The following is a 26722-nucleotide window of genomic DNA, read 5'->3' as shown; positions in this document are numbered from 1 at the left end:
TTAAAACTCATCATCAAAAAGATAGAAATCCCTAGAATAGCTGAGATAGTCTTTCACCACCCAACTTACAGCAGACCCCATCGACATAGCCAAACTATAATGCAGCCACCCAGGAACAAGATAAAATCTGTAGACTAGATGTTCCCTTCCAATACTATAGATAAGTTCCTCACCCTGGACATAGACTGTGACCAATTACACAAAGAAAAAAACTACCGGACTGAGATTGTGCATCGCATGTACACCATCCTGCCAAACAACTACCAGATCAAGATTGGTAAAAGAAAGGTCCTGACCAATTAATCATGTGACTATTTCCCTGTTTCTATATTCGTCATATGCATTTAAGTAATATTGTCATATACTATGTCGTTTTATTCCTAAAATGTCACTCTCCTTGTGTTTTAGTCATGTGACTGTTTATGTATTCTCCTATTTATCTACTTATATTCCCTCATATATTCATAATGATTAATTTTAGTAATTTTGTAAAATTCTATGTCTGTTGAACTGAGACAATCACTCAAATCTTTCTCTCCTTGTATATTCGCAAAAAAAACCCTGGCTTTGTTTGCTGTTTCCAGGGCAAAGTGTTCACCTTAATCTGATTTAAATAAATAAAATAAATAAATAATAAAAAAAAAAGAAACTCACTAACACTAAATCTTTTTGAAGATTAATTTTCAACAAAGGCACATGAAGAAAGATTCTACCAAAGAAAATAGTAAAAGGAACAAATGAAGAAAAATTGGCTCAGTAAGTTTGTAGCTCAATTATAAAATGATCTATATGGCAGTAAAACATCTGTTATAGTGAATTCAACAGAAAATGAAGGAATTACAGCAAAGAACAAGCATATGGAATATTAAAAAAAATGTAATACAACAGATACAAAGTGTCTGTGCGATAAGAAAAAGAATGAGCTGGTAATGGTGGGGGAGAGGGCAAATGACTGATTAGCCTGTTATACCTTTTTATAGTAAGAAGAGTAAAAGTTTGAGAAGAACTGAGTGGATTGGATTTGGAATCTGCATAAGGTTATATTTCTTTAAGCAATTTAATTATTAAATTGTTTAAATAATTTAAACAATTTTGTAATTATTTAAACAGGAAGTAATAAAGGAGAACTTTTTGGATGCTAATAACAATATCAAAAAAGGGGTAGAGGTTAGTTTAATTCCAAGCTTAATTTAATTCTAAAAAAAAATTAACTGTGGTTTCTGGTTTATAACAATGGAATATTAGAACAACGGAAATTTATTTTTGGGTTTTTTTCATAAAATATCGAGTTATCTCTATGTATAACTGGAAGTATGTATCATGGGTTCACACTGCTTGATGAGGAAAAGTCAGATTTGACACCAAATTGATTTATTTTCTACAGTTTTAAGATAAATTCCAATTCAATATCCCCCATTCACTCTCCTATAGAAATCTATATTAGATTCAGATGTTGAGTATTACTCAAGGACACCAAATTTTCAGTATATGTTTCATTGGTCTCTGAAATCACTTTTAAGGCCAAATGCATTCCATGTCCTTATCCATACACATAAATGGAACTATGTTTCAGAAAGTACTTGAGAAGGAAAATCCAAATCAAAATCAAATTTTCAGAATCTTTTATTGAATTCCCCGAGAAGGTTTTATCACTAATTCAACAGCATAACTTCCTCCAGGTCCTCATCCCCTAGAGGCACAGCAGCTCCAATTCTTCTCAAAATTTCAGGGCTAATAAAATTATTAACAGCAGACTAATTTCTGTAGAGTGTAATTTTCTTTTAAGTTGTATAATGAGTTGTAATTGCCACGAGCTTGCTGTGAAGGGAATGGAACCACTGCACTTATTTCAATAGGGTCAAATAACCTTATATTTATTAATATGAAGTAATAAAAAGTGTGGTGCATAAAAATAAACATCAGAATAGCAACTTTCATCCAACTGAATCTGATCAGAAAAGGAAAAAATATATAAAATAAATTCAAAGATTGTTCCTTCATGCAAGTTATTCCACATTGTACTGTAATAAAATAATAACTTAAAGGAGCTTTGTTAGTTGTTTGCACAGAATGTGCAAACAACTAACCTTATATATCCTTATATACTTCCTAACAAAAAAGAAAGTAGCCCAGAGAGTTGTTGTGGTTGTTCCAAATACTTATCCATTGTTGAAAAGGTTGCACTGTAAAAGCACTAGAAAGGAAATCCTCAATGAAGCGACTGTGTGAAATGCATGGCATTAATTCATCAATTGTGTATATTCTGGAAAGGTGAATTATTTACTTTTACTGTACTGTACAGTACAATATAATACTTTCCAATGTACTGTATGTTACTTTTCTCATGATACACTATAATAGCAGGTAAAATAAGTTTCAGCATAGAAATATAATATTTTTTTTATGTATGACTATATAAGTTGGTGCAGGCGCCTCCGTAGCCAGGTGGGAAGGAGCAGCAGTGCGTAGCACGTTTCTTGATTAGACCGGAGTTCGAGCCCGTCACCACCAAATACGGAGGATGCAGAAAGGTCAGGGAATGACCACCGCATATCCTGGAGCAATATGGCCTTAGTTGCTAATGCTCCTAAAATCCAAATAACAAACAAACATAAGTTGGTGCATTTGCTCATGTTGTGAAATAAGTTCACAACTGAGTTGTCAGCTTTTATTACATGCCATTTGGCATCTCTCATGTTGCGAAATAAGTTCGCAACTGAGTTGTCAGCTTTTATACCATCAAACATTCTAACCAATCACCAATAATGGAGGTCAACTAGCAGTGAAACAGATGTCTGGGTGGTGGTGGTACCAATACTCTTTTCGCTTGGGAGGCATTACTTATTCAAAGTATAAGAGACAGCCAACTTGTTGTGAAGGGTTCCACAATATGAGATGTTATTTGATGATGCCATTTATAGTTCAGTTAAACCAACTGAACTTGTATAAATGATAGACATGATGCAAATACACTAACTATTGTTTGTTTGAACTTTTTCAGGTACATCAGCACCTATGACTAGTGTGCCATGCTTATGTTTAAAGATATAATGGTGAGCTAAATGCACTAACTTATATGTCAGTATTATAATATCGCATGGCTACCAAAAATCCAGCATGGATCAGGCTGCAAAATTTGGAAGACAACTGTATGTGAAACTCCATGCCAAAAAAAAAAAAAAAAAAAGAAGGCAGGAAAGTATGGATTTTATAATTCTCCACATTGCTGAAACATGTTTTTTTCAATCAGTTACAAACTTTTACTATAAAAGCATTGGTACCACAATTCAATTTAAAGATTGTGTCACTGGTTAAAGATGCATTGCAGGATCATCTAGACAAGACTGCAGCAATAATTCAGACACAGCATGGGTTTGTTAAGGGAAAGTCTTGTCTGACAAATTTGATAGGATATTATGATGTGGTTACAAAGGAACTGGATGCAAAAAATTATTTTGATATCATATATTTGGATTTCAGGAAAACTTTTGACACTGTTGCGCATGGAAGACTATTGTACAAATTGGAGCAGAATGGTATTAAGGGTAAGTTGCTACAATGGATAAAAGGATGGTTACATGGGAGAAGACAGAGGGTGGTAATCAATGGGTGCTGCTCTTCTTGGACTAATGTTATTAGTTGAGTCCCACAGGGTTCGGTGTTAGGTCCACTGTTGTTTTGTATATTTATCAATGATATTGATGAAGGTATATCAGGCTTAATGTCGAAGTTTGCAGATGATACAAAGGTTGGCAGGGTTGTTAATGATAGTAATGGCAGTGTGCTACTGCAACAGGATCTAGATAATTTGGGCAGATGGGCTAAGAAGTGGCAACTGAAGTTTAACCTTGACAAATGCAAAGTACTGCATATGGGTAGAAGTAACCCCAGAGAAACGTACCAACTGTGTGGTACTACACTTAAGGTGGTAGAAAATGAAAAAGACCTGGGAGTAATTGTGCAGTCAGATATGAAGTTTTCTGAGCAATGCAGACAGGCTGCCAGGCAGGTCATGGGGTTTTGTCAATGATATATAGGAATTTTGCTAGCAGGGAAAAGGAGGTGATTGTCCCTCTGTATAAGGCAATGGTCAGGCCACGCCTTGAGTACTGCGTACAGGTCTGGAGGCCTCATTTTAGGAAGGATGTAGATTTACTTGAGCGTGTACAGAGAAGGGCAACAAGATTGGTGAGGGGAATGAAGGGATACTCTTACCAAGAGAGGCTTAAGTTCTGAAAATTGCAGTGGCTGGAGACTAGGCACCTGCGCTGCGATCTGATTGAGGTCTATAAGGCCTTGAATGGGTTGAGCACACTGAATTCTGATGGGATCCTTCCACTTGTTCAGATTACGAACCTAAGGGGGCATAAATTCAAATTAAGGAAAGACAGATGTAGATTAGATGTGCGGAAATTTGCCTTCAGCCAGCGGGTGGTTAATTACTGGAACAAACTTCCATCTGTCGTTGTGGAAGTTGATAGGTTGAATAAATTTAAGGAGGAACTGGACAGGCATTTGGAGGGAATGGTGTGATTTTTTTTTTTTTTTTTTTTTGGCTGATGCTGCATAAGCTCATACACTTGCTTTCTTGCATCAAATACCATTGCTACTACTATTACTATTATGCAGCAATTCAAAACATGCCTATTTAAAAACTTCTAATAAATGTACTAAAAGAATGAGATCCAACAATATAATTTCTCAGCATTCTACACTTTTTTTTTTGGAAACAGCTCTTAAAGGTAACATAAAATTCAATATTTAATTCATATGAGAAATATTGGGAAAAACATGGTGAGAAAAAGTTTCAGAAAGTAAGCATAGGAACAAACACTAACTCAAAATGAACAATAGCCTTCTGCATTTATCTTAAATGATTGAAAAGAACTCATGGTTGAATTACAAAATAATATTTCATTAATACTATGGAAGTACATACCTGAAGCATATTAGAAACAGAATTATATGCAGAAAGTAAATTGTGTCCTCCACCTTGATGAGGAGTGAGAAAGGTACCACTTTCAAATTTTGATAGGTGGCGTGGTCTTGAAGTTTGTGTCTTCTGGTCTGTGGGGTGGGGGAATATTTTGTAAATTAATCTCTCCTTTACTAGAAATTAAAACTAACAAAATATCAATGATATAAACCTTAATTATCTTTCCTTAGAAAACAAACACTAAAATGGTTAAGAGTACACTAACTTCTTGAAAATTATAATATTAATGGATAATATGGCTCAAAAACACCAATCACTAACATGTTCCTAGAAGAGCATTATGAACACAGATAAATATTAATATAAACTGGAAAAGACACTTTATATTTAGGAAAAATATGAATATTATTTGACACCAATTACTAATACATTCCTTGAAGAACATCACGGACACAGATAAATGCTAACATAAATTGGAAAAGAATTTTTCAATATTTAGGAAAAATAAGAAGGACATTACTTACATAATGAAGCAATATTTAAATGGTGCTGTAATTTTAGATTTAATGCTGAATCACTCTTCCAAGCAGGAGAAAAAACAAATATTTACATAATGTAATGAAACTATAAATTTTAGTCAGAAGCAGTTATTTGTTATTTGGTTTTTTTTTTTAAGGAGCATTAGCAACTAAGGCCATATTGCTCCAGGGATATGCAGTGGTCATTCCCTGACCTTTCCGCATCCTCCGTATTTGGTGGTCACGGGCTCGAACCCCGGTCTAATCAAGAAGCATGTGCTACGCACTGCTGCTCCTGCCCACCTGGCTACGGAGGCACCTCAGAAGCAGTAAGGTGCATCGTTGTCTCTGATGCACCATTCCTCAGAATAATTATGGCATGCATCTTTACTACATTTCTACAAAGGTTGATTTGTTTCATCAACAAATGTTGATGAAACAAAAGTTTGATTTCAATTTTTGGTGCACAATACCATCAGTGCAAAAAATTAGCACACTCTTCATACTGGAACAAACTTGTCTTGTCTGGACTCTTCCACTGTGAAGACTTGCTTTGTTTCAGAATATCACCTATATTTTGATACACGTAATAATCTCAGAGAGGAACTGTGAATCTCTCTCTCTGAACCACACATGAAAGCAGCCATTGGCATGTTGCACCAGGTATTTGGATTCACCTGACCAGTACATTCATTTCCAGTCCTCCAGTGTCCAACCAGCATGTTGTTGACACCACAACATTTGCTCTCAACGATGGTCAGCAGTGATGAGCGAGTGTCTCTTGGGTCATCTGCTGTGGAACCCCATGTGTATGAGCGTGCAGCACATTATCATTTAGGATATTGTTCTTGCACTCCCCATATTGTATTGCAATGTCAACTGTTGCATAATGACCTGCTTGAGCCTGTACAATACACAGCACCCTTTGCTCACCACAAACATCCACCTTGCATAATCCTTTACAGTTTTGTAGGTGGGATGTGATTTGATCCATTCTACACCATATTTTGTACACCTTAACCACTGTGGGCCATGAGCAACTGACAAATTGTCATGGCCCACAGTGGTTAAGGTTGTTTGCGATATAGTAGCACCCGACCCACAAGCTATATATCCCAAGCAGAAATTAAAAAGAACGAGATGTGATGTAATGATGCTCTTTTGAAACCCTGATATCTTTACTGTGTCCCATAACTACTACTTTATCACTTTGACTTGCACAACCAGATGCAAATTACCACTGCTCTAACATATGAAGCTGTTTGGCTTTTTATAATGGGAGCTATGAATAAGATGCTGACATCTTGGTTTAAACATACATATGTTCATCCTCCCCATCTAGCCAAGAACTGTGGTGCACTGAATGCGTTTTAATTGAACAACCCTTAAATATATCTATATATTAAAAATTATAGCTGAGGAACCAGGTGTGTGTGTGTGTGTGCGCACGTGCGAGTAGGTATTAGTAAAGCATCAATCTTAAAGAATTAAAAATTTTTTAAAAATTTAAAAATCACTATTTCCCACTCACTTCCTCCAGGTAGTTGAGTTGACAGTCTGCTCAGCTGGTGGAATAAACTGCCACCAGGGTGAAACTTTATTCCAACAACTAATTACTCTTTAGCTGAAAGAAAATTTTCTTATATATAGTTTGCAGCTATTCCTTTTTTTTATTTATTTAAATACAGTTTGCACCATAAGAGAAAGGGAGGAGATCCCCAGTTTAGCTGCCTGATTCCACACTTTGCAACTAAACAAACTGGAGTCTCTTCCTGTAAAAATCTTTCTGCCAATAATTAAACTTGTTATTTATCACTGTGTTCCTCACAACAGATCTGTATACACAGCTCAAGAAGTGCTTTAACCATAGCTTTATACAATGGAATAACTATAACTTTGCTTTACTAGCAAACTTTCTTTACATCATAAACAGAATTCTGTATGCTGTTTCTGAGGGAACATTTACTATTCTGAAAAAACTTCATGTCACACAATATAACTAGCCATAAATTTTTTTCCTCCTCAACTACCTAAGCTTTACTGTTCCCCAATTAATCCTGCAGTCATGGCACTATCATTGTAAGGAGCAACTCAAAAATAATGAGCCTGCATTAATTGTTGCATGAAGATAAAAATCTGTGATTTTCTGTACCTTCCTAAACAGACAAAATTTTATTTGGTATGGTTTTTGAATTTTTATTTATCATTTATCCAAAGTTATAGTGCAAGCACATCCACAGGTGAAGTCTCATCTTGCATATTATACTTTTAACTTATAGTAATGCTACATGGGAAAGAGACTGCTACTGATGCAATAAAACTTAGAATTATGTATTTACTTCTAGTTAAAATTATTTATAAAACTCTCCCATGTGATTTAATGATTATTACCACTTTCTGATGGTCACAAGATTCATTTGAAATATTCATTATTATTTCTGAATAATAAACATGGAAACACAGAAAGTGATAAACACACAGGAGAGAGAATTAGTCACAAGCATAACATCCAAATTGTGTGTACTTCATGGTGTGAAGCACCATGAAGTAAATTTGAAATACAGTGAAAATAGAAGTGAATAATAGCATCTAATATATGCATATTTATTTTAAAACTATTTATACATATAACGAGTACATAATATACATAATGTATATATATGTATATACATACATTAATTATTTCTTATTACACATATAATAGGAAATATAAGAGTAAGTACACATTTTAAATTTCATGCATTTAATGGTTTTTTGAACTGGAAAATGGAAGAGGCCAAGAAATATACAGATTTTTAATAAAAAAAATGAAATATTTAAAAATACTGTTTTTTTCCATCTTTTATTTCCAAAAAAAAAAAAAAATTATATTAATTCTGTTGAAAATTAAAAAATCTTCATCTTTATATTATTAAAAATTAAAAACTGCATTCACTAAGTATTGCACTCTATTAAGGAAAGATGAAATATCGATATATCCCAAGCAGAATTCAAAAAATTCATAAACTGTTCCAGAAATTAAAAAGAACATTTATGCCTGATAGGGCCAAGTCATTTCTTAGACTTGTCCCATATTCACTAGACCTAGCTACAAGCAACTAAAATCATCTGTCAATGGAGATTTGCAACAAATTTAAAGAGGAGTCAACAATCTGCCAGTGGGCTCAATATATCCTACAAGAAGAATATACCCTTCAGCTTTCACCAAGTTGCTGTTTGCAGGTTTTACAGCATATCAGCAGCTTAGATATGTTGTAAAACCTACAAACCAATGTTGCACCAATGTTTTATATCTATATGCATGTGTATCATCATATTGCAGTGCAAATGAACTCAAGTTCACCACCAGATTCAGTCTATTATTGTACAGAGAAATAGAGTGGGCTAGTAAATCAGAATGTCTTATAATGGGGGATTTCAACTTCCCAGATATTGACTGGAACTTGTGGGTTGGGCACACACACACACACACTAGTCAGACATTTGTGGATTTATTGGATGATTGTTTCCTGCAGCAGCATGTTCGAGAGGCAACCAGAGAAAGTAATACTCTTGATCTGGTTATCAGCAGTGATCATTCATGTATTAGGAATTTGCAGATAAAAGAACCACTAGGTGGCAGTGATCACAGTGTACTGACGTGGGATTTACTTAAAGATTTAATTACCATCAGGGGTAAAGGAAAGGGTTTTTGCTTCCGTAAAGGCGAGTACAGTGGTCTCCGACAGTTTTTAAATTCTGTACAGTGGAATCAACTGATGATGTTACCAACAGTAAATTCTAAGTGGGAAGCATTCAAGGAATTAATCGTGGATGCTACTAAAAGTTTCATACCTATTAAGAAATATTGTTCAAGGTTTAGGCCTAAATGGTTGTCAAATGAACTAATGAGACTCGTAACAGAGGAGAAAAATGCATGGGATGCATACAAATTAACACGTGACACAGAAGCCTATGATAGTTATACATTGATCTGTAACCAAGTTACAAAGGAGGTTAGGCAGGCGAGGGCAGATTACGAGAAATCCTTGGCAAAAGATGCTAAGAAAAACAGCAAGGATTTCTTTACTTATATAAACTCTAAAAGGAAGGGGATGAATCTGATTGGTCCACTTGACATCGATGGTTCGACTGTTGATGATCCTGCTCAGATAGCAAACAAACTGAATGAGTATTTTGCATCTACATTCACACATGAGGAATTATTAAGGTTTGAAAATGGCAGAAGGTTATCAAATTGTAGCAGGATACTTAATAATTTTGTAATAACTGAGAGCAAAGTGGAAGAGAAACTGTTGAAGTTAAACGTAAGAAAAGCACCTGGGGTGGATGGGATCTATCCAGTTATATTAAAGGAGGCGGCAAAGCAACTAAGCAAACCCTTAGCCATAATTATGAGAGCATCCTTGGACTCAGGGGAGGTTCCCACGGACTGGAGATGTGCAAATGTATCCCCAATTCACAAAGGGGGATCGAAGGGTGACATGAGTAATTACAGACTAGTTAGTTTAACTTCTGTTCCGGGTAAAATAATGGAGTCACTGGTTAAAGATGCATTGCAGGATCATCCAGACAAGACTGCAGCAATAATTCAGACACAGCATAGGTTTGTTAAGGGAAAGTCTTGTCTGACAAATTTGATAGGATATTATGATGTGGTTACAAAGGAACTGGATGCAAAAAATAATTTTGATATCATATATTTGGATTTCAGGAAAGCTTTTGACACTGTTGCGCATGGAAGACTATTGTACAAATTGGAGCAGAATGGTATTAAGGGTAAGTTGCTACAATGGATAAAAGGATGGTTAAGTGGGAGAAGACAGAGGGTGGTAATCAATGGGTGCTGCTCTTCTTGGACTAATGTTATTAGTGGAGTCCCACAGGGTTCGGTGTTGGGTCCGCTGTTGTTTTGTATATTTATCAAAGATATTGATGAAGGTATATAGGCTTAGTGTCGAAGTTTGCAGATGATACAAAGTTGGCAGGGTTGTTAATGACAGTAATGGCAGTGTGCTACTGCAACAGGATCTAGATAATTTGGGCAAATGGGCTAAGAAGTGGCAACTGAAGTTTAACCTTGACAAATGCAAAGTACTGCATATGGGTAGAAGTAACCCCAGAGAAACGTACCAACTGTGTGGTACTACACTTAAGGTGGTAGAAAATGAAAAAGACCTGGGAGTAATTGTGCAGGCTGATATGAAGTTTTCTGAGCAATGCAGACAGGCTACCAGGGCAGGTCATGGGGTTTTGTCAATGATATATAGGAATTTTGCTAGCAGGGAAAAGGAGGTGATTATTCCTCTGTATAAGGCAATGGTCAGGCCACGTCTTGAGTACTGCGTACAGGTCTGGAGGCCACATTTTAGGAAGGATGTAGATTTACTTGAGCGTGTACAGAGAAGGGCAACAAGATTGGTGAGGGGAATGAAGGGATCCTCTTATCAAGAGAGGCTTAAGTTCTGCAAATTGCAGTGGCTGGAGACTAGGCACCTGCGCGGTGATCTGATTGAGGTGTATAAGGCCTTGAATGGGTTCAGCACGCTGAATTCTGATGGGATCCTTCCACTTGTTCAGATTACGAACCTAAGGGGGCATAAATTCAAATTAAGAAAAGACAGATGTAGATTAGATGTGCGGAAATTTGCCTTTAGCCAGCGGATGGTTAATTGTTGGAACAAACTTCCATCTGTCGTTGTGGAAGTTGATAGGTTGAATAAATTTAAGGAGGAACTGGACAGGCATTTGGAGGGAATGGTGTGATTTTGTTTTTTTTTTTTTTTTTTTTTTTTTTTGGCTGATGCTGCATAAGCTCATACATTTGCTTTCTTGCATCACATGCCACTACTACTACTATTTTAGAAGTAAAGGGGTGATAAGGTGATCTCTGATTTTAACATTAATTTAAACAAACATCATCATATAAACATATAATGAAATAATGTACGGAATCAACTGCAATCTCATTTCAAGCTTGGTCTATAATATAAATATAATATCTGTATTTGCCCTCTTTTCCCTTGTTCACTATTCCTCTCCTTCTTAAATTGACTATGTATGGGTGACCTTGAGTTCATTCTTGTGGCAGTTGGATTATATATTTTTGGGCCAATTTGCAGCATTTTAGGCTGACAGATCTGGCAGAACTCATAGGGAAACCCTATTCACTCCACCTGAGACTGGCTAACTATAGCAATGATTGAAAAGGCCTTTAAAAATTCCTACCGTTTCCACATGATTTGAACCAAAAACCTCTCCAAATGAGTGACAAGTGGCAAAACAACTAAATTTTCACAGATGTCTACTATATTTACAGTAGTAGACAGAACATTACAGGAAATGTGTTGCCACTGTTGGAAGATATGATGAAAAGCAAACTTGGATTTTCACTTGCACCACAAGGAAAAACTTTCTGAATGCATTTTATGCAATATCTGAATATCTGAACAATTTACCTAGGTTGTTTGAGGCAGCATATCCTGGTTACTATTACTAACCATTCTTCCAACCTTTATATCCCCAGCAAACTTTGACATTAAACTTTTTATACCATCATCAATGTTATTATACAAAAATCAGAAACAATAAGGGACCAAGCACTGAACTTATGGCACACAGTAAACTGACTCAAGTGAGTTTTTTCTTTCTTTCTCTTTTTTTTTTTTTATTTATTATTATTATTTTACAGTCTTTGCTCCAATTCACTGAAAATTCACTTATTATCCAGCATATTCTTAAAAAAACAAATAATAAAAAAACTTCACAACGAATGGAGTTACCCGAAGCAGCAACACTTCAATTGCTGCTTCAGGAAATATTCAGAGGAAACCCATTCAGAGAAACTGTCACTTATAACCATCTTTTCTCTCTTACCAGTTAACCATCCTTTTATCATTGGAGCAATTTCCTACTAATAACATAGTGCTCAGTTTACAGAAAATATGTCCATACAGGGCTGTAAAAAAGCCTTACTGAAGTAAGGCTTTTTATGACAAAATTATTCTTCATGTGTAGTTCCATGTAGTTCTTTTGTAACAACATCATAGTAGCTTATCAGAATAATTTGATATAACTTTCCTTATATAAATCCATGCTGTGTTTTCTGTATAATTCAATTCCTGTAAAGATGTTCCTGCAATACATCCTTAATATTATCAGCATAACTTTCCCTGCCACAGACTTTGCATTTTTCTTTTAGAGCTGCCTTTTACAAATTGTGTGTGTGTGTGCGCACGCACACAATGTTCATGACACAAATTTATGAATCATCCCTCACTTTAAATGTATGGTGATTGATAAGTTCATAGCTTAAAAATGAAGCAGTAACAAAAATTATTTGTTTTTCCACAAAATTTCTAATGTCAATATGCTTCTTAAAGGAATTTGGAAGTAATGAACCTTGTTTGATGGAAGAGGATCTGAATACAGACATCTTGGGTCTCCAACCAAATATCAACAGCACTAACATCATTATTGCTCTTAAACTTCATTTCTTTCAGGTAATTTTTCATTAATCTGAACAAAGAGAAGTCAAAGGACACAAAATGTGATAAAAAAGTGGGATGGGGCAACAGTTAAAAGTAACAATTTTTGCTTTTAATTGTTGCCCACAACTGGTGGGCAACAATTTTAGTGATTGTGGTCACTGAAATGTGGCACGAGACAGTGAACTGTCCTGATGTAATTTATTCATTCATTTTAGTGTTCTTCTTTACTTTCTTTGTAAACACATTTATAAAGGATGATAATCATATTAATATTTCACATTTAGGCACAAGCTTATCAATCATCCCTGGTATACACCTGCATGTTAGGAAAAATAGCTTCAATCTAAAAGATTTGTTTATGTTAGTATTTATTAGCAGTGCTTTATGTTGGTATACTGAAGAAGAAATACAGGGTGTCCCAAAAAAAGGTGTAACCAATTTTAAATGTTTGTAACAAATGTAATTTTAATGATAGAACCACAAAACCTGCACTAAATGTGAGAAAAACAGTTGAAGGTTTTACTGACATTCAACATGTGCACCACTTGTCACATGAACAAAAAGGTGTAACCAATTTTAAATGAGCAAACAATTCGCAGAAGACATGTTGGAGAAAATGGAACAAGTTGAACGTGTATTGACATGGATTTGTTTCACGAGCAAGTGCACATTTCATGTTTCGGGAAAGGTGAATAAGCAAAATGTCAGAATTTGGGGGACTGAAAACCCACACTGCACGCAGGAGAATCAGTGAGATAGCCCAAAGGTGAATGCGTGGTGTGGCATCATGGTTGATCGTGTTATTGGACCTTTTTTCTTTCAAGAAGGACTGTGAGAGTGGATAATTACCAGGACATGCTTGAGCTTTATGTGTGTCCTCAATTGGATGAACTGCCAAATGGGGTTATTTTCCAACAGGATGGAGCACCGCCACATTGGGCTTTGAGTGCAAGGAGGTCTCTTGATGACAAGTTTCCTGGCCATTGGATTGGGCGTGATGGTCCCATTGCATGGCCACCACGTTCACCAGATTTATCCCCTTGTGATTTCTTCTTATGGGAATTCATCAAAGATACAGTCTATAAGACCCCTGTTGCAGACATCGCAGACTTAAAGCACAGGATTACAAATGCAATTACCACGATTAAGCGTGACATCCTTGAAAAAACATGGGATGAACTTTATTACCGATTAGATACTGTTTGTGTGATAAGTGGAGCACATGTTGAATTTCAGTAAAAACTTCAACTGTTTTTCTCACATTTAGTGCAGGTTTTGTGTTATTATCATTAAAATTAAATTTGTTACAAACATTTAAAATTGGTTATACCTTTTTTGGGACACCCTGTATATTAATATATCCTCTTACCAAATGAAGTAGAGGGTTTTTCTTTTTGTACATTTTTTTCATCCAATTCAGGTGATATCATTTCAACTTCAATATCTAATGGCCAGTAGATATCCATATTTTTTTCTTCTAGTAATAGGCGCCATTGCTGTTTATTATCACCTGTAATCTGAAAAAAAAAATAAATAAATAAATTAAAAAAAAATATATATATATATAAATGGGTATTTAATGTAACTCTTTAAAGGTAATGTTTAAAGAGTTACACAGAAAAGAAGTATACAGTTGATGAAATGGTTTCAGTGAATGAAAGATTAATAAAGATTAATTAAGATTAATCACATGCACCTAAAAGCACAAAGCAGCATTAAAGGATGCAAGAGTATATATATATATATATCTTCAAATAGGCCTCTGGGGTTGGGAATATTCATATTCACAATAACTGTACAATCCTACACCAACCATTACTGAATAAATTAGTGTTGTATTGTATTAAAATAATAATGATACAAAAAAAATGAAATAAATAAAATGGTATAATTACACAGGATAAAACTGATAAAAAAAGGTAACTGTCTGTACCATACAATATGGAATTTTTAAAATACAATAAAACCAGATCCTAAGTATAGCATAGCTTAATTTTCAGCACTCACCTCACAGTAATCCGCTTCGTTTGATGAAACTTATACCAGGTACATAGTAGTTATAAAACTTTTAAATTCTGATTAGTAGCTATTCGTAACTTTGTGGAATTATGAATTTAAAAAAATAATAAAAAAAATTAAGGGCTTTAAAACGTGTTAAAATTTGCCTAAGAAAGGCAAGTGCACATTCCATTCTACAGTTGTCTTATTAAATTCATGTATTAAAAATTAAAACGAGATAACAGCTAATAGTCGTGCACGAGTGACTTTCGAAACCGTCCTCAGTTAGCTTTAGTGGAAAGAGAAGAACACGCAAAGTATGTTATATACTGGTTAAGTTCCCGAAATACATTTCAGTGGAAGTGGAAACTTTATTAGCATTAGCAAGGGCACATGATGCAAGAAAACAAGCTTATATAGAATCAGCCAAAAAAACACACACACACACACACACACACACACACACACACACACACACACACACACACACACACCCCTTCTCATTTCACCCATCCACTCGCTCCACATATTTGTCTAGTTCTGCCCTGAATCTGTTTAAGCTATCAACTTCTACAATGACAGATAGCAGTTTGTTCCAGCAATCAACCACCCACTGGCTAAATGCAAACGTCTGCACATCTATCCTACAACTGTCTTTCCTCAATTTGAAATTTATGCCTGCTCAGGTGATTATCCTGAGTAAGAGGAAAAATCCCATCAGCATCAAGCATGCTCAAACCATTCAAGGCTTTATACACCTCTATCAGATCACCTCGCAGGTGCCTAGTCTCCAGACACTGTAATTTGCAAAGCTTAAGCCTTTCTCCGTAAGAGCAACCCTTTGTTCCATTCACTAATCTTGTTGCCTTTCTCTGTACTCGTTCCAAAAGCTCTACATCCTTCTTAAAATGAGGCCTCCAGACCTGTATACAGTACTCAAGATGTAGCCTGACCATTGCCTTATACAAGGGGACAATCACGTCCTTATGCCTGCTAGAAAAATTCCTGTATATCACTGACAAGACACCATGAGCTACTCTTGCAGACCGTCTGCACTGCTCAGAAAACTTCATATCTGCCTGCACAATTACCCCCAGGTCCTTTTCACTCTCTACCACTGTCAGTGTAGTACCACACAGTTCATACGTTACTCTGGGGTTACTGCTTCACATATGCAGTACTTTACACGTCAATGTTAAACTTCAGTTGCCATCACTCAACCCATCTGCTCAACTTTTCTAGATCCTGTTGCAGCAGCTTACTGTCATTTGTGTCATTACCAATCCCCTACCTTCGTATTGTCTGCAAACTTGGACATTAAGCCTATATATCATCATCTATATCATTAATGAATACAGAAAACAACAATGGACCCAACACTGAACCCTGGGGGACTCCACTAATAACATTAGTACATGAAGAGCAGTACATTAGTACATGCCACACTGCTCCAAATTGTGCAGCAGTCTTCCATGTCCAACAGTATCAAAAGCCTTTCTAAGATCCAAATATATGATATCAAAATTATTCTTTGCATCCAGTTCCTTTGTGACTACATCATAGTATCCAATCAAATTGGTCAGACTAGACGTCCCCTTAACTAACCCATGCTGTTGTTATTGTTATTTTTAGGAGCATTAGCAACTAAAGCCATATTGCTCCAGGGATATGTGGTGGCCATTCCCTGACCTTTCCGCATCCACCGTATTTGGTGGTCATCATGGGCTCGAACCTGGATCTAATCAAGAAGCATGTGCTACGCACTGTTGCTCCTGCGTACCTAGCTCTGACCCATTGTGTCAGAGCTATAACTGAAGTCTTGTCTAGATGATCCTGCAATGCTTCTTTAACCAGTGCCTCCATTAACTTCTCTGGAACAGAAGTTAAACTAACAGGTCTGTAATTACCTGTGTCTCCCTTCAATTCTCCTTTGTGGAATGGGGTCACATTTGCACATTTCCTGTCCACGGGTACCTTCCCTGAGTCCAAGGAAGCTCTCATAATTATGGCTAAGGGTTTGCTTACTTACTTTGCTGCCTCCTTTGATATAACTGGATAGATGTCATCCACACCAGGTGCTTTCATATCTTTATCTTCAACAATTTCTCCTCCACTTTACTTTCAGTTTTTACAAGATTATATAGCTTACTGACAGAGTTTAATACACCTCTGGCATTCCCCTCCTCCCTGAATAACTCCTCATGTGTGAATGAAGATGCAAAATAATCATTTAGTTTATTAGCTACCTGAGTGGAATCATCAACAGTTGAACCATCGATATCAATGGACCAATCTGATTCATCCCCTTCCTTCTAGAGTTTACATAAGTAAAGAACTCTTTGCAGTTTTTCTTTGCATTCTTTGCCAAAGATTTCTCGTAAACTGCCTTTGCCTGCCTAACCTCCTTTGTGACTTGGTTATAGACCAAGGCTTTTATCTATCATAGGCTTCTGTGTCTCCTGTTAATTATATGTATCCCATGCATTTTTCTTCTCTGCCAAAGGTCTAATTAGTTCATCTGACATCCATTTAGTCCTAAACCTTGAACAATATTTCTTAGTTGGTATGAAAAGCCTAGTAGCTTCCAAGATTATTTCTTTGAATGCTTCCCTTTACCCCTGATAGTAGTTACCTCTTTGAGTAAATCCCACTTCAGCACACTGTGATCACTGCCACCTAGTGGTTCCTTTATCTGCAGATTCTTAATGCATGAAGAATCACTACTGATAATCAGATCAAGAGTATTACTCCCTCTAGTTGCCTCCCAAACATGCTGCTGTAGAAAACAATCATCCAATAAATCCACAAAAGCCTTGCTAGTGTGTGAGTGACCAACCCACAAATTCCAGTCAATATCTGTGGAATTAAAATCCCACATTATAAAACACTCTGATTTACTGGCCCACTCTATTTCTCTGTAAAATTTCTCATTATACTCATCAGATTCATTAGGTCTATAACACACATCTACTCTCATGTTTCCTTTCCCAGTGCTTATGTCACACCAAACAGACTCAACATTGCATTGTCTACCAACATCAATTGGATGCACTTCCTTAGATTTTGTGTGTTTCTTAACTAACAGCATAACCACTCCTCCCTTCCTGTCCTGTCAATCTTTTCTGTACACATTGTACTCCCCAATTTCCAATTCTGCACTGCTTATGTCTGTGTGACACCATGTCTCCGATATCCCAACAATATCTGCTTTTGATGTCTTGACTAGAACTTCAAGCTCATCAAATTTATTAACTATACTCCTAGTATTGGTGTACATGCAAGTATACATACAACTGTTTCTACTCTTAGTTACCCTAACACAGCCCATGTATTTACTTGTTCCACTATGACTCCCAGCCGTGCTGGAAATCCCCGTTGCCTTGCTTTCCAGGCTGCTGCTCAATTGCATTTCATAAAAGCAGTGCAAGAATCACTTTCGCCTCTGCCAGTGGCTACTGTTAATCTATTACTCCGTGTATCCCCCCAAGCTAGCAGTTTCTCAACCCACCTAATTCTGCCTCGATAGCATCAGCAAATATTCTTGCACCCTTTATACATGCTAAATTCCATATAAAGTTTCCACGTGCACTGAAATGCATTTTGGGAACTTACCGTATTTCCCCCATGTATAAGACGCACCTTTTTTCGAAAAATTTGGGGTCTAAAAACTGGGTGCATCTTATACAGTGGTTGTAGATTTTTTTACTTGCATTTCCCGCTTTTTCGTGCTTGTTGTCTTTGCGCTCGTTGTTTCACACGTTACCGGTATATTAGGTTACGTTTTGCCACGTTCTACCCAGAAATGGCTCAGAAAAGATTTTCGTACAGTGCTGAATTCAAGTTAAAAGTGATCCAGTTTGCAAAAGTGAATGGAAATCGTGCTGCTGAACGTAAGTTTGATCCTCCTCCAACTGAGAAAACAATCCGGGACTGGCTATGGGAAGAAACCCTACTGAAAATGCCATGGCAGAAGAAGGCCATGAGAGGCAAGTCAGCAAAATGGCCTGATTTAGAGAGGGAATTGAAGATGTGGATTGAGGAGCAAAGGGCAATTGGAATTCCTGTGTCCACAAAGATGGTTCAGCATGAGGCAAGAGTAATTGCTGATGAAAAAGAAGTTACTGATTTCAAAGGAGGACACAATTGGTGCTTTAGGTTCATGAAACAGAATGGGCTAAGCATGCGTACATACACCAGACTTGCCCAAAAGATGCCTGAAAGCTATGAGCAGAAGGTCCTTGAATTTCATTGTTTTGTCATTCAATGTTGGAAGACACATCAGTTTGAGTTGGGACAGATTGCAAATATGGACAAAGTCCCCCCTTCAATTTGATGTCCCAAGTAACAGAACTGTTGATAAGAAGGGGGTGAAAACTGTAACTGTGAAGACAAGTGGACATGAAAAGAGCCATTATACAGTTGTTCTAGCTTGTTGTGCCGACGGAACCAAGCTGCCTCCTATGCTGATTTTCAAGTGCAAAACAATGCCAAAAGAAGACATTCCTCGAGGAGTGATTGTCCATGTTCATGACAAGGGTTGGATGGATCAGGATGGGATAAAGATCTGGTTTGAAAAAGGTTGGAGCAGGAGACCAGGTGGGCTCTTATGCAAACCTGCCCTATTGATGCTTGATCAGTTCAGGGCACACACAACAAAAAACACAATGAAGATTGCCGTCATACCTGGAGGCTTGACATCCCAGCTCCAACCACTTGATGTCAGCATTAACAAACCCTTCAAAGCTGCCATGAGAGACGAATGGAATCAATGAATGAAGTCTTCTGGGGACAATTTGACACCAGCAGGAAGAGTGAAGAAACCAACTATAGGAGAAGTTTGTACGAGGGTGAAAAGATCCTGGGATAATATCAAGATTGAGATCGTTATAAAGTCATTTAAGAAGTATGGCATTTCAAATGCCATAGATGGAACTGAGGACGAGGCAATGTATGAAGACAGTGATTCGTCATCAGACACAGATGAGGACAAGCTAATGGATGGGAGTTTTGACAGTGATCATGAGTTGTATGAATTTTATGATGAATAAAACTTGAGTTCAATAATTTTATGTAATACATTTTTTTTCAAATTTCCGGCCCCAAAATTAAGGTGCGTCTTATACATGGGGAAATACGGTAACTAGTATATAACATACTTTGCATGTTCTTCTCTTACCACTAAAGCGAACTGAGGACGGTTTCGAAAGTCATTCGTGCGCAGCTATTAACTTTTATCTTGTTTTAATTTTTAATACAATTTAATTTAAGTTGTCTTATTACATGAATTTAATATTCGTTCCATTATTATTTCCATTCTATAGTTGTCTTATTAAATGAATTTAATAAGACAACTATAGAATGGAATTTGCACTTTCCTTTCTTAGGCAAATTTTAACATGTTTTAAAGCTCATAATTTTTATTTTATTTTTTTTTAAATTCATAATTTCACTAAGTTACGAATAGCTACTAATCGGAATTTAAAAGTTTTATAACTACTATGTACCTGTTACAAGTTTAATCAAACCAAGCGGATTACTATGAGGTGAGTGCTGAAAATTAAGCTACGCTATACTTATGATCTAGTTGTTACATCAGAGCACATAAGGAATCCTTAATATATAATCAATACAATAAAATAAATTACAATAAACAAAGTAGATAAAACACAGGATAATAAAACCGATAAAAGCGCTAAAATACCGAAGTTTTCAGAGACATCTGCCTCCTTTTTCAACAGTGAAGCTTATTGTATGGCATATCCTTAAATATCAGCAGGCTCACAGTTCACAGCATGTGTTTCTACAGGAGCATGGGCAGTATTCTCCCCATGTGCACTGGAACCGGAAATGGCTCGGGAACATGCCAGGCAGAACAGCTCATCCCATCCAAGAACCACCGCCTCAGAGAGGGGATGAATGCAGATGCCCCTGTCTCTATTAATGGTATTGCTCTCAGAGGAGCAAATCCGCAAGCTCTCCAGCCATTTGCGGTCCCAAAATCTATATGCCGAGTCAACGATAACAGCTTCATCTGGGGAGATTTCACATGGTGCTCCTCCCAAAAATGTTCTGCCACAGCAGACTTCCCATAATCCGCTGTCTTTATCACATTCATATGCTCCCCCAGATGATCTTTAAACCGACGTTTTGTTTCACCAACATAACATTCCCCACAATCCGTGCATCTTATTTCATACACAACCCCACTTTTGTCCTTCAATGTCGGAAGACACATCAGTTTGAGTTGGGACAGATTGCAAATATGGACAAAGTCCCCCTTCAATTTGATGTCCCAAGTAACAGAACTGATAGTAGAGAATGTAATGTATCTATTAGGCCCGGATAGTAGAGAATGTATGTGGTAGCAACGGGTGTAAACAACTCTCTATGTCCATGCTCCACTTCTCGGATATATTTATCTATGATCCTCTGGGGGTAGCCGCATTTTCTGAGATCCACTGTGACACGTTTAATTTCTTCTTTTCTATCCTCAGAGGTGCTGCAATGGGACCCAGCCCTATCCAATAATGCCTTAATAACACTGTTCTTGTGATGGTTGGTTTGTGCTGTATTGTAATGTGTGTATTGGTCCCAGCACATAGGTTTCCTGTGCACACTGGTTTCCACTCTAGGGCCTTCCCTATGTACCAACGCATCAAGGAAAGGGAGGGTACCCTCTACTTCCACCTCCAAGGTAAACTGAATAAACTGGGAGAAGCTATTAAGGAAACCAAGCACCTCATCCTCTCTCCCCCTCTGAATAATTGTAAACATATCGTTTCCATGCATGCATGGGGAGAACTAACCCATGAAAAATCCTGGATTCGAGCTCCTCCATAGCCAAATGTGCTATGACAGCACTAATAGGGGGGCCCATTGCTGCACCATGAACCTGCTTGTACATTGTAGTTTGAAACACCATGGTGGTACTGGAGAGACACATTTAACGGAGTCCTATCCCACTACAAATGTCATCCATGCTTAACGGAGTCCTATCCCGGCGCCTCCGTAGCCAGGTGGGAAGGAGTAGCAGTGCGTAGCACACGCTTCTTGATTAGACTGGGGTTCGAGCCCGTCACCAACAAATACGGAGGATGCGGAAAGGTCAGGGAATGACCACCGCATATCTCGGAGCAATATGGCCTTAGTTGCTAATGCTCCTAAAAACCAAATAACAAACAAACAAACAGTCCTATCCCTTAGGGTGCCATCCTTCTCCAATGCCCATTTCACATACGTGCACATTTCACCCCATGGTTAATAGGAATGCATGTGAACAAGGATACCACGGTCTCATCCTCTTCTATAGCCTGATCCCTTATGAATCGCACAAAGTCTCCACTATCCCTGATGGTAAAATCAGAATGTCCAACAATAGGAGAAATCAGTCTGGCTAAGAATCTGGACAATGCATGTGTAGGGCTGCCTATAAATGATACAATAGGCCTAAGCGGAACCCCCGCCTTATGAATCTTTGGAAGGCCATAGAACCTAGGTATTTGGCATCGTGTTACATGCAATGTCAAATAAACAACTTTAGAAATCTTTTCAGCCTTCAACCAACCTTGTAAAGTCTTGTTCACCTGCCATTCCAAACCCACCAGTGGATTCCTACGAGTAACCCTGTATGTCGCTCTATCATTCAAAAGTTCCAAGGCTTTGCTACAATATTCTTCTTTGTCAAGGATCACCGTTGACCTTCCTTTATCCAATGGCAAAACCACGATGCTACCATCTTGTCTAAGCTCCTTAAGCGCTTTCCTCTGACTAATACTGAGGTTGGAGGAAGCTACCCGAGCCTGACTCAAAATCGCTGAGGTTCTTTTAAGAATTTCATTGGCCACAACCACAGGTAACTTGCTCGCAGCTCTTTCAATGCCCATAGTCACTTCCATAATTGGCAGATTAGGAGGAAACTTCGCACCTAGGTAAAAAAAAATGGTTGATCTGATGTCGGCTGAAATAAGATCAAGCATTTTTGCATTACCTATATTAGACATTTACTAAAAATGTTCTCCCCCCATATCTGATGACGGCTATACTGTTTTCATTTTATTTTTATTTTATTAGTATTAGTATTTTGTTGTACTAATTTTACCCCCACTTTATATTGGCTTGGCAATTCAGCCTTTAATTTACTTAATTCATCATAACCTCTAGGATATTAACATTCTTTCACCTTTCACTGATCTACTACTCTTTTTTTTCTACTTTCCTCACCCTTATAGTTACTGGCACCTTGTGTAACTTTCACATCCATTTATGCATACTTAATTTAATTTAATATTAATACAACCTATGTACAGCAGACTCTCGATTAACCGGGACACTTCAAGACTCCAGATTAAAAAAAAAATCAACCAGAAATCAAAAAAATTCAAGTAATAACTAGATATAAACAGATATTTGCAAGTCGTAAATAAACGACAAGCGGCATTATAAGTCGTCATTGGGAGATTAGTGTACCTATTATCTTGCAATCCCCGCTGTCTTCACACCCACTGCTCAAAAAAAAAAAAAAAAAAAAAAAAAGAGAGAGACCAAAAGTCTAATTTGTTTTAGTAGATTGTTGTGTTCTGTTGCAGCGCAAAAGGACAAATTTTGTTTCGTTATTTATGTCGGGGATGTCAGAATTTTTTTTATAGTAATTTTTTTTTTTTTTTTTTTTTGTTTAGAAATCACGAAAACGATGGGTAAACGCAAAAGAGTTACGTTTTCAGTTAAACAAAAACTTGAAATTATTCAAAAGTTTGAAAATGGTGCATCTGTTAATTCTCTAAGGAACCATTATAATAAGGATGTATCAAAATGGCCAAACATTAGCAAATATCGTGCGGAATTCAGATTTGTCAATAATAATATAGTAGCAATATGTTATTAGCCATACCCGAGTTACGAAAAACTCGACAAAGTAAGAAGTCCTGGAACGTATCTCTTATGTATTCAGGGACTTTTGTATTTTTGGATTAACCGGGAAATCGATTATCCGGGGTTTTTTTTTTACCATCTATCCCGGAAAATCGAGATCTAATGTATATATATAAAATATGGGAAATTTTAACTATATTTGAAAAAATTGGAAAACAGGTTAGTTAATAGTGCATGAAAAGGTATGTGTGCCCTAAGATAAAAAACAAAAGAGAAGCAAAAAAAAATAAATAATAATAAAAAAAAAAAATCAAATAATACTAAATTATCATAGCTAATTGTACAGGCGGGCCTCGATTAACGCGATTAATTCGTCCCGCAAGCGCATCGCGCAAAACGGAAACGCGTTAATCGAATATCATAACCAATAGGAAAAATTATAATTGGTCCTTGACCTTCTGGAATGTGAATAAAGAATTTTAAAAATACCTTTTAAATAACTTTTTAACTGCATGCCATGTAAAAGATAATAAAAATTATAGAATTAAATGTTTATTGCTCAAAATATATAATGGAGAAACTAACTATTTGCTACAGAAATATTTGAACACAGTCGTTTGAACAGTTTTGGCTTTCGTTTTTTCATCATACAATTTCCGATAGCCGACAACAAGCTTCTCTAGGCCCTGGCGAAATAACATGCTTCTTTCGATGTTAGGATCAACATCCATTACCTTTTGTTTAAGGTTCTCTGCGATACGAAAGATTTCGCCTAGTTCTTTTACCGTTATCTCCTTTGAGGTAACATTTTCATCTGGCTCACACTCTTTTTCTTCAGCTTCTTCGTGCGCACGCTGTTGCTCTATTTGAAGGAGATCATTGTCACTTAGCTGTTCTAAATGCGAATTCAGTGATTCTCGAACATTAGCCGCATCCAAGCCTTTGAAACCCAGGTCATTACCAATATTAGTTATGTCTTCAATAACTTTTTGAACTGCATCTTTGAAGCAAGTAAAATCGTTTGCGCGGGGTAAAAGATGCTTCCAGACTGCTCTCATATTGCTGGCTGTCACTTCTTCCCATGCTGCATGAATGTTTTCAATGGCCAATCATATGTTATATTTTTTCCAAAATTCTGGTACAGAAATTGCATTATCTCCTGTTATAGCTTCAAGTGCCTGTGCAAAGGTTCTGCGGAGATAGTAAGCCTTGAAAGTTGCAATTGTCCCTTGGTCCATGGGTTGCAATAACGAAGTCGTATTCGCCGGTAAAAAAACAACTTTCACATTTTCATTTAAGTCACCAAGTGCAGAAGGATGTCCAGGTGCATTATCTAAAAGCAACAGAGCTTTAAAAGTAAGATTATTTTTCTTGCAATAGGCTTCAACTGTTGGACAGAAATAAGACGTAAACCAGTCTTCAAATAGGGCTTTGGTCATCCATGCTTTTTTATTTGAACGAAAAATGACTGGAAGAGTGCGATGGCTGTATCCTTTTAAAGCCCTAGGATTTTGTGCACGGTACACAAGCATGGGCTTCAATTTAAAATCACCTTCAGCGTTACCTCCTAATAAAAGTGTTAGTCGATCTTTTGAGACTTTATACCCAGGTTGTGATGCTTCATTTGCAGCCAAATAAGTTTTAGTTGGCATCCGTTTCCAAAATACGCCCGTTTCGTCTACATTAAATATTTGCCGATCGTCGTATTCAGCATCCTGAATGATTTTTTGCAATTCTGCAGGAAATTTGGCTGCAGCATCTTCATCAGCACTAGCAGCTTCCCCTGTTACTTTAACATTATGCAGTCGTGCTCGATTTTTGAAACGTCCAAACCACCCTGAACTAGCGACAAACATTTCAGTCTCCCCTTGATATTTTGTTTCTTTGAGCTTAGTAAAAAGGTTAATAGCTTTGCTCTGAATATTGTCCTTAGATAATGGAATTCTTTTTTGATTGCAATCTTCTATCCAAATTGATAAAAGACTTTCCATTTCAATCATTATTAAAGTTCTGTTTCTGGTATTTTGTAAGACAAAAGAAGATGATGAAACTTTACCTTTCTCTTTATATTCGTTCTTACGGCTCAAGATAGTTCGTACGGTAGACTCACTGTATCCTAGATCTCTTACGATTTTCGCATGGTTTGCACCACGTTCATGTTTTTTAATAACTTCAAGTTTATCAGCTAAAGTAATAACTTTTCGTTTTTTTTTTATTACAATCACGTTGTTTTTCACTCTTTCTTTTATCCATAATTAACAGGGGTAGAAAATTAGAATTTTTAAATACGTCTGCATGTGACTTTATTAGGTGGAGACAAACAAGTAACACGTCTACTTAGTTGATGGAACACACTGAGGCGGGAAGCGGACAAACGCTTGTTTATTGGCAGTCAGACATTTAGTGCGCGATTCGAATCTTTTTCAACTATCAGAAATAAAAGATCGCGTTAACTGGAAATTTGCATCGCGTAAAGTAAAAAGTGGTATCATTTTTTCCAATCGCGGTAACTGAAAACTGTGTTAATCGAACTCGCGTTAAGCGAGGCCTGCCTGTATTAGGATACATTGTATGGTACATTATCAAGGAATAGCACCATTCAATACGTCCAAATAATAATCAGTGATATTGTCTCTGACTCCATTTGCCAGCAATTGAAAGACCTAATAACATGCCAAAAGGCCAGAGTTAGAAAGATGAGATAAAAATAAGTGATAAAAATTAAAAATTTTATTAAAATTAGAAGCATACTGGCTGAATAACAGCTAGCAGACTGAACAAATATATACAAATTATATATAACATGAGAGGGGTGGGGTAGCAAACAGAGGGTAAGAAATATGCTAAGGCTAAAAATAGGCAAAGTGAGGAAAGAAATAAGATAAAAATAGTACCCCAATCCTCCTCCTCAA

General features: G+C 36.8%; 1 protein-coding gene across 1 annotated transcript in view; it reads right to left on the bottom strand.

The window, feature by feature from the left end:
• Positions 1-26722, bottom strand: part of LOC150088829 (uncharacterized) — a 247355-nt gene that overhangs the window by 190566 nt on the left and 30067 nt on the right. The window contains exons 7-8 of the mRNA XM_090370333.1: positions 14314-14461; positions 4940-5067 (exon numbers count right to left, since the gene is read on the bottom strand). Coding sequence (XP_090226459.1) covers positions 4940-5067; positions 14314-14461 — 276 coding nt within the window. The remainder of the gene's footprint in view (positions 1-4939; positions 5068-14313; positions 14462-26722) is intronic.

Source organism: Mastigoproctus giganteus, chromosome 3, assembly GCF_048544385.1.
Source record: "Mastigoproctus giganteus isolate SK-2022 chromosome 3, ASM4854438v1, whole genome shotgun sequence".
In the NCBI taxonomy this organism is placed as follows: Eukaryota; Metazoa; Arthropoda; class Arachnida; order Uropygi; family Thelyphonidae; genus Mastigoproctus; species Mastigoproctus giganteus.
This window is presented reverse-complemented; position numbering and strand designations above follow the sequence as displayed.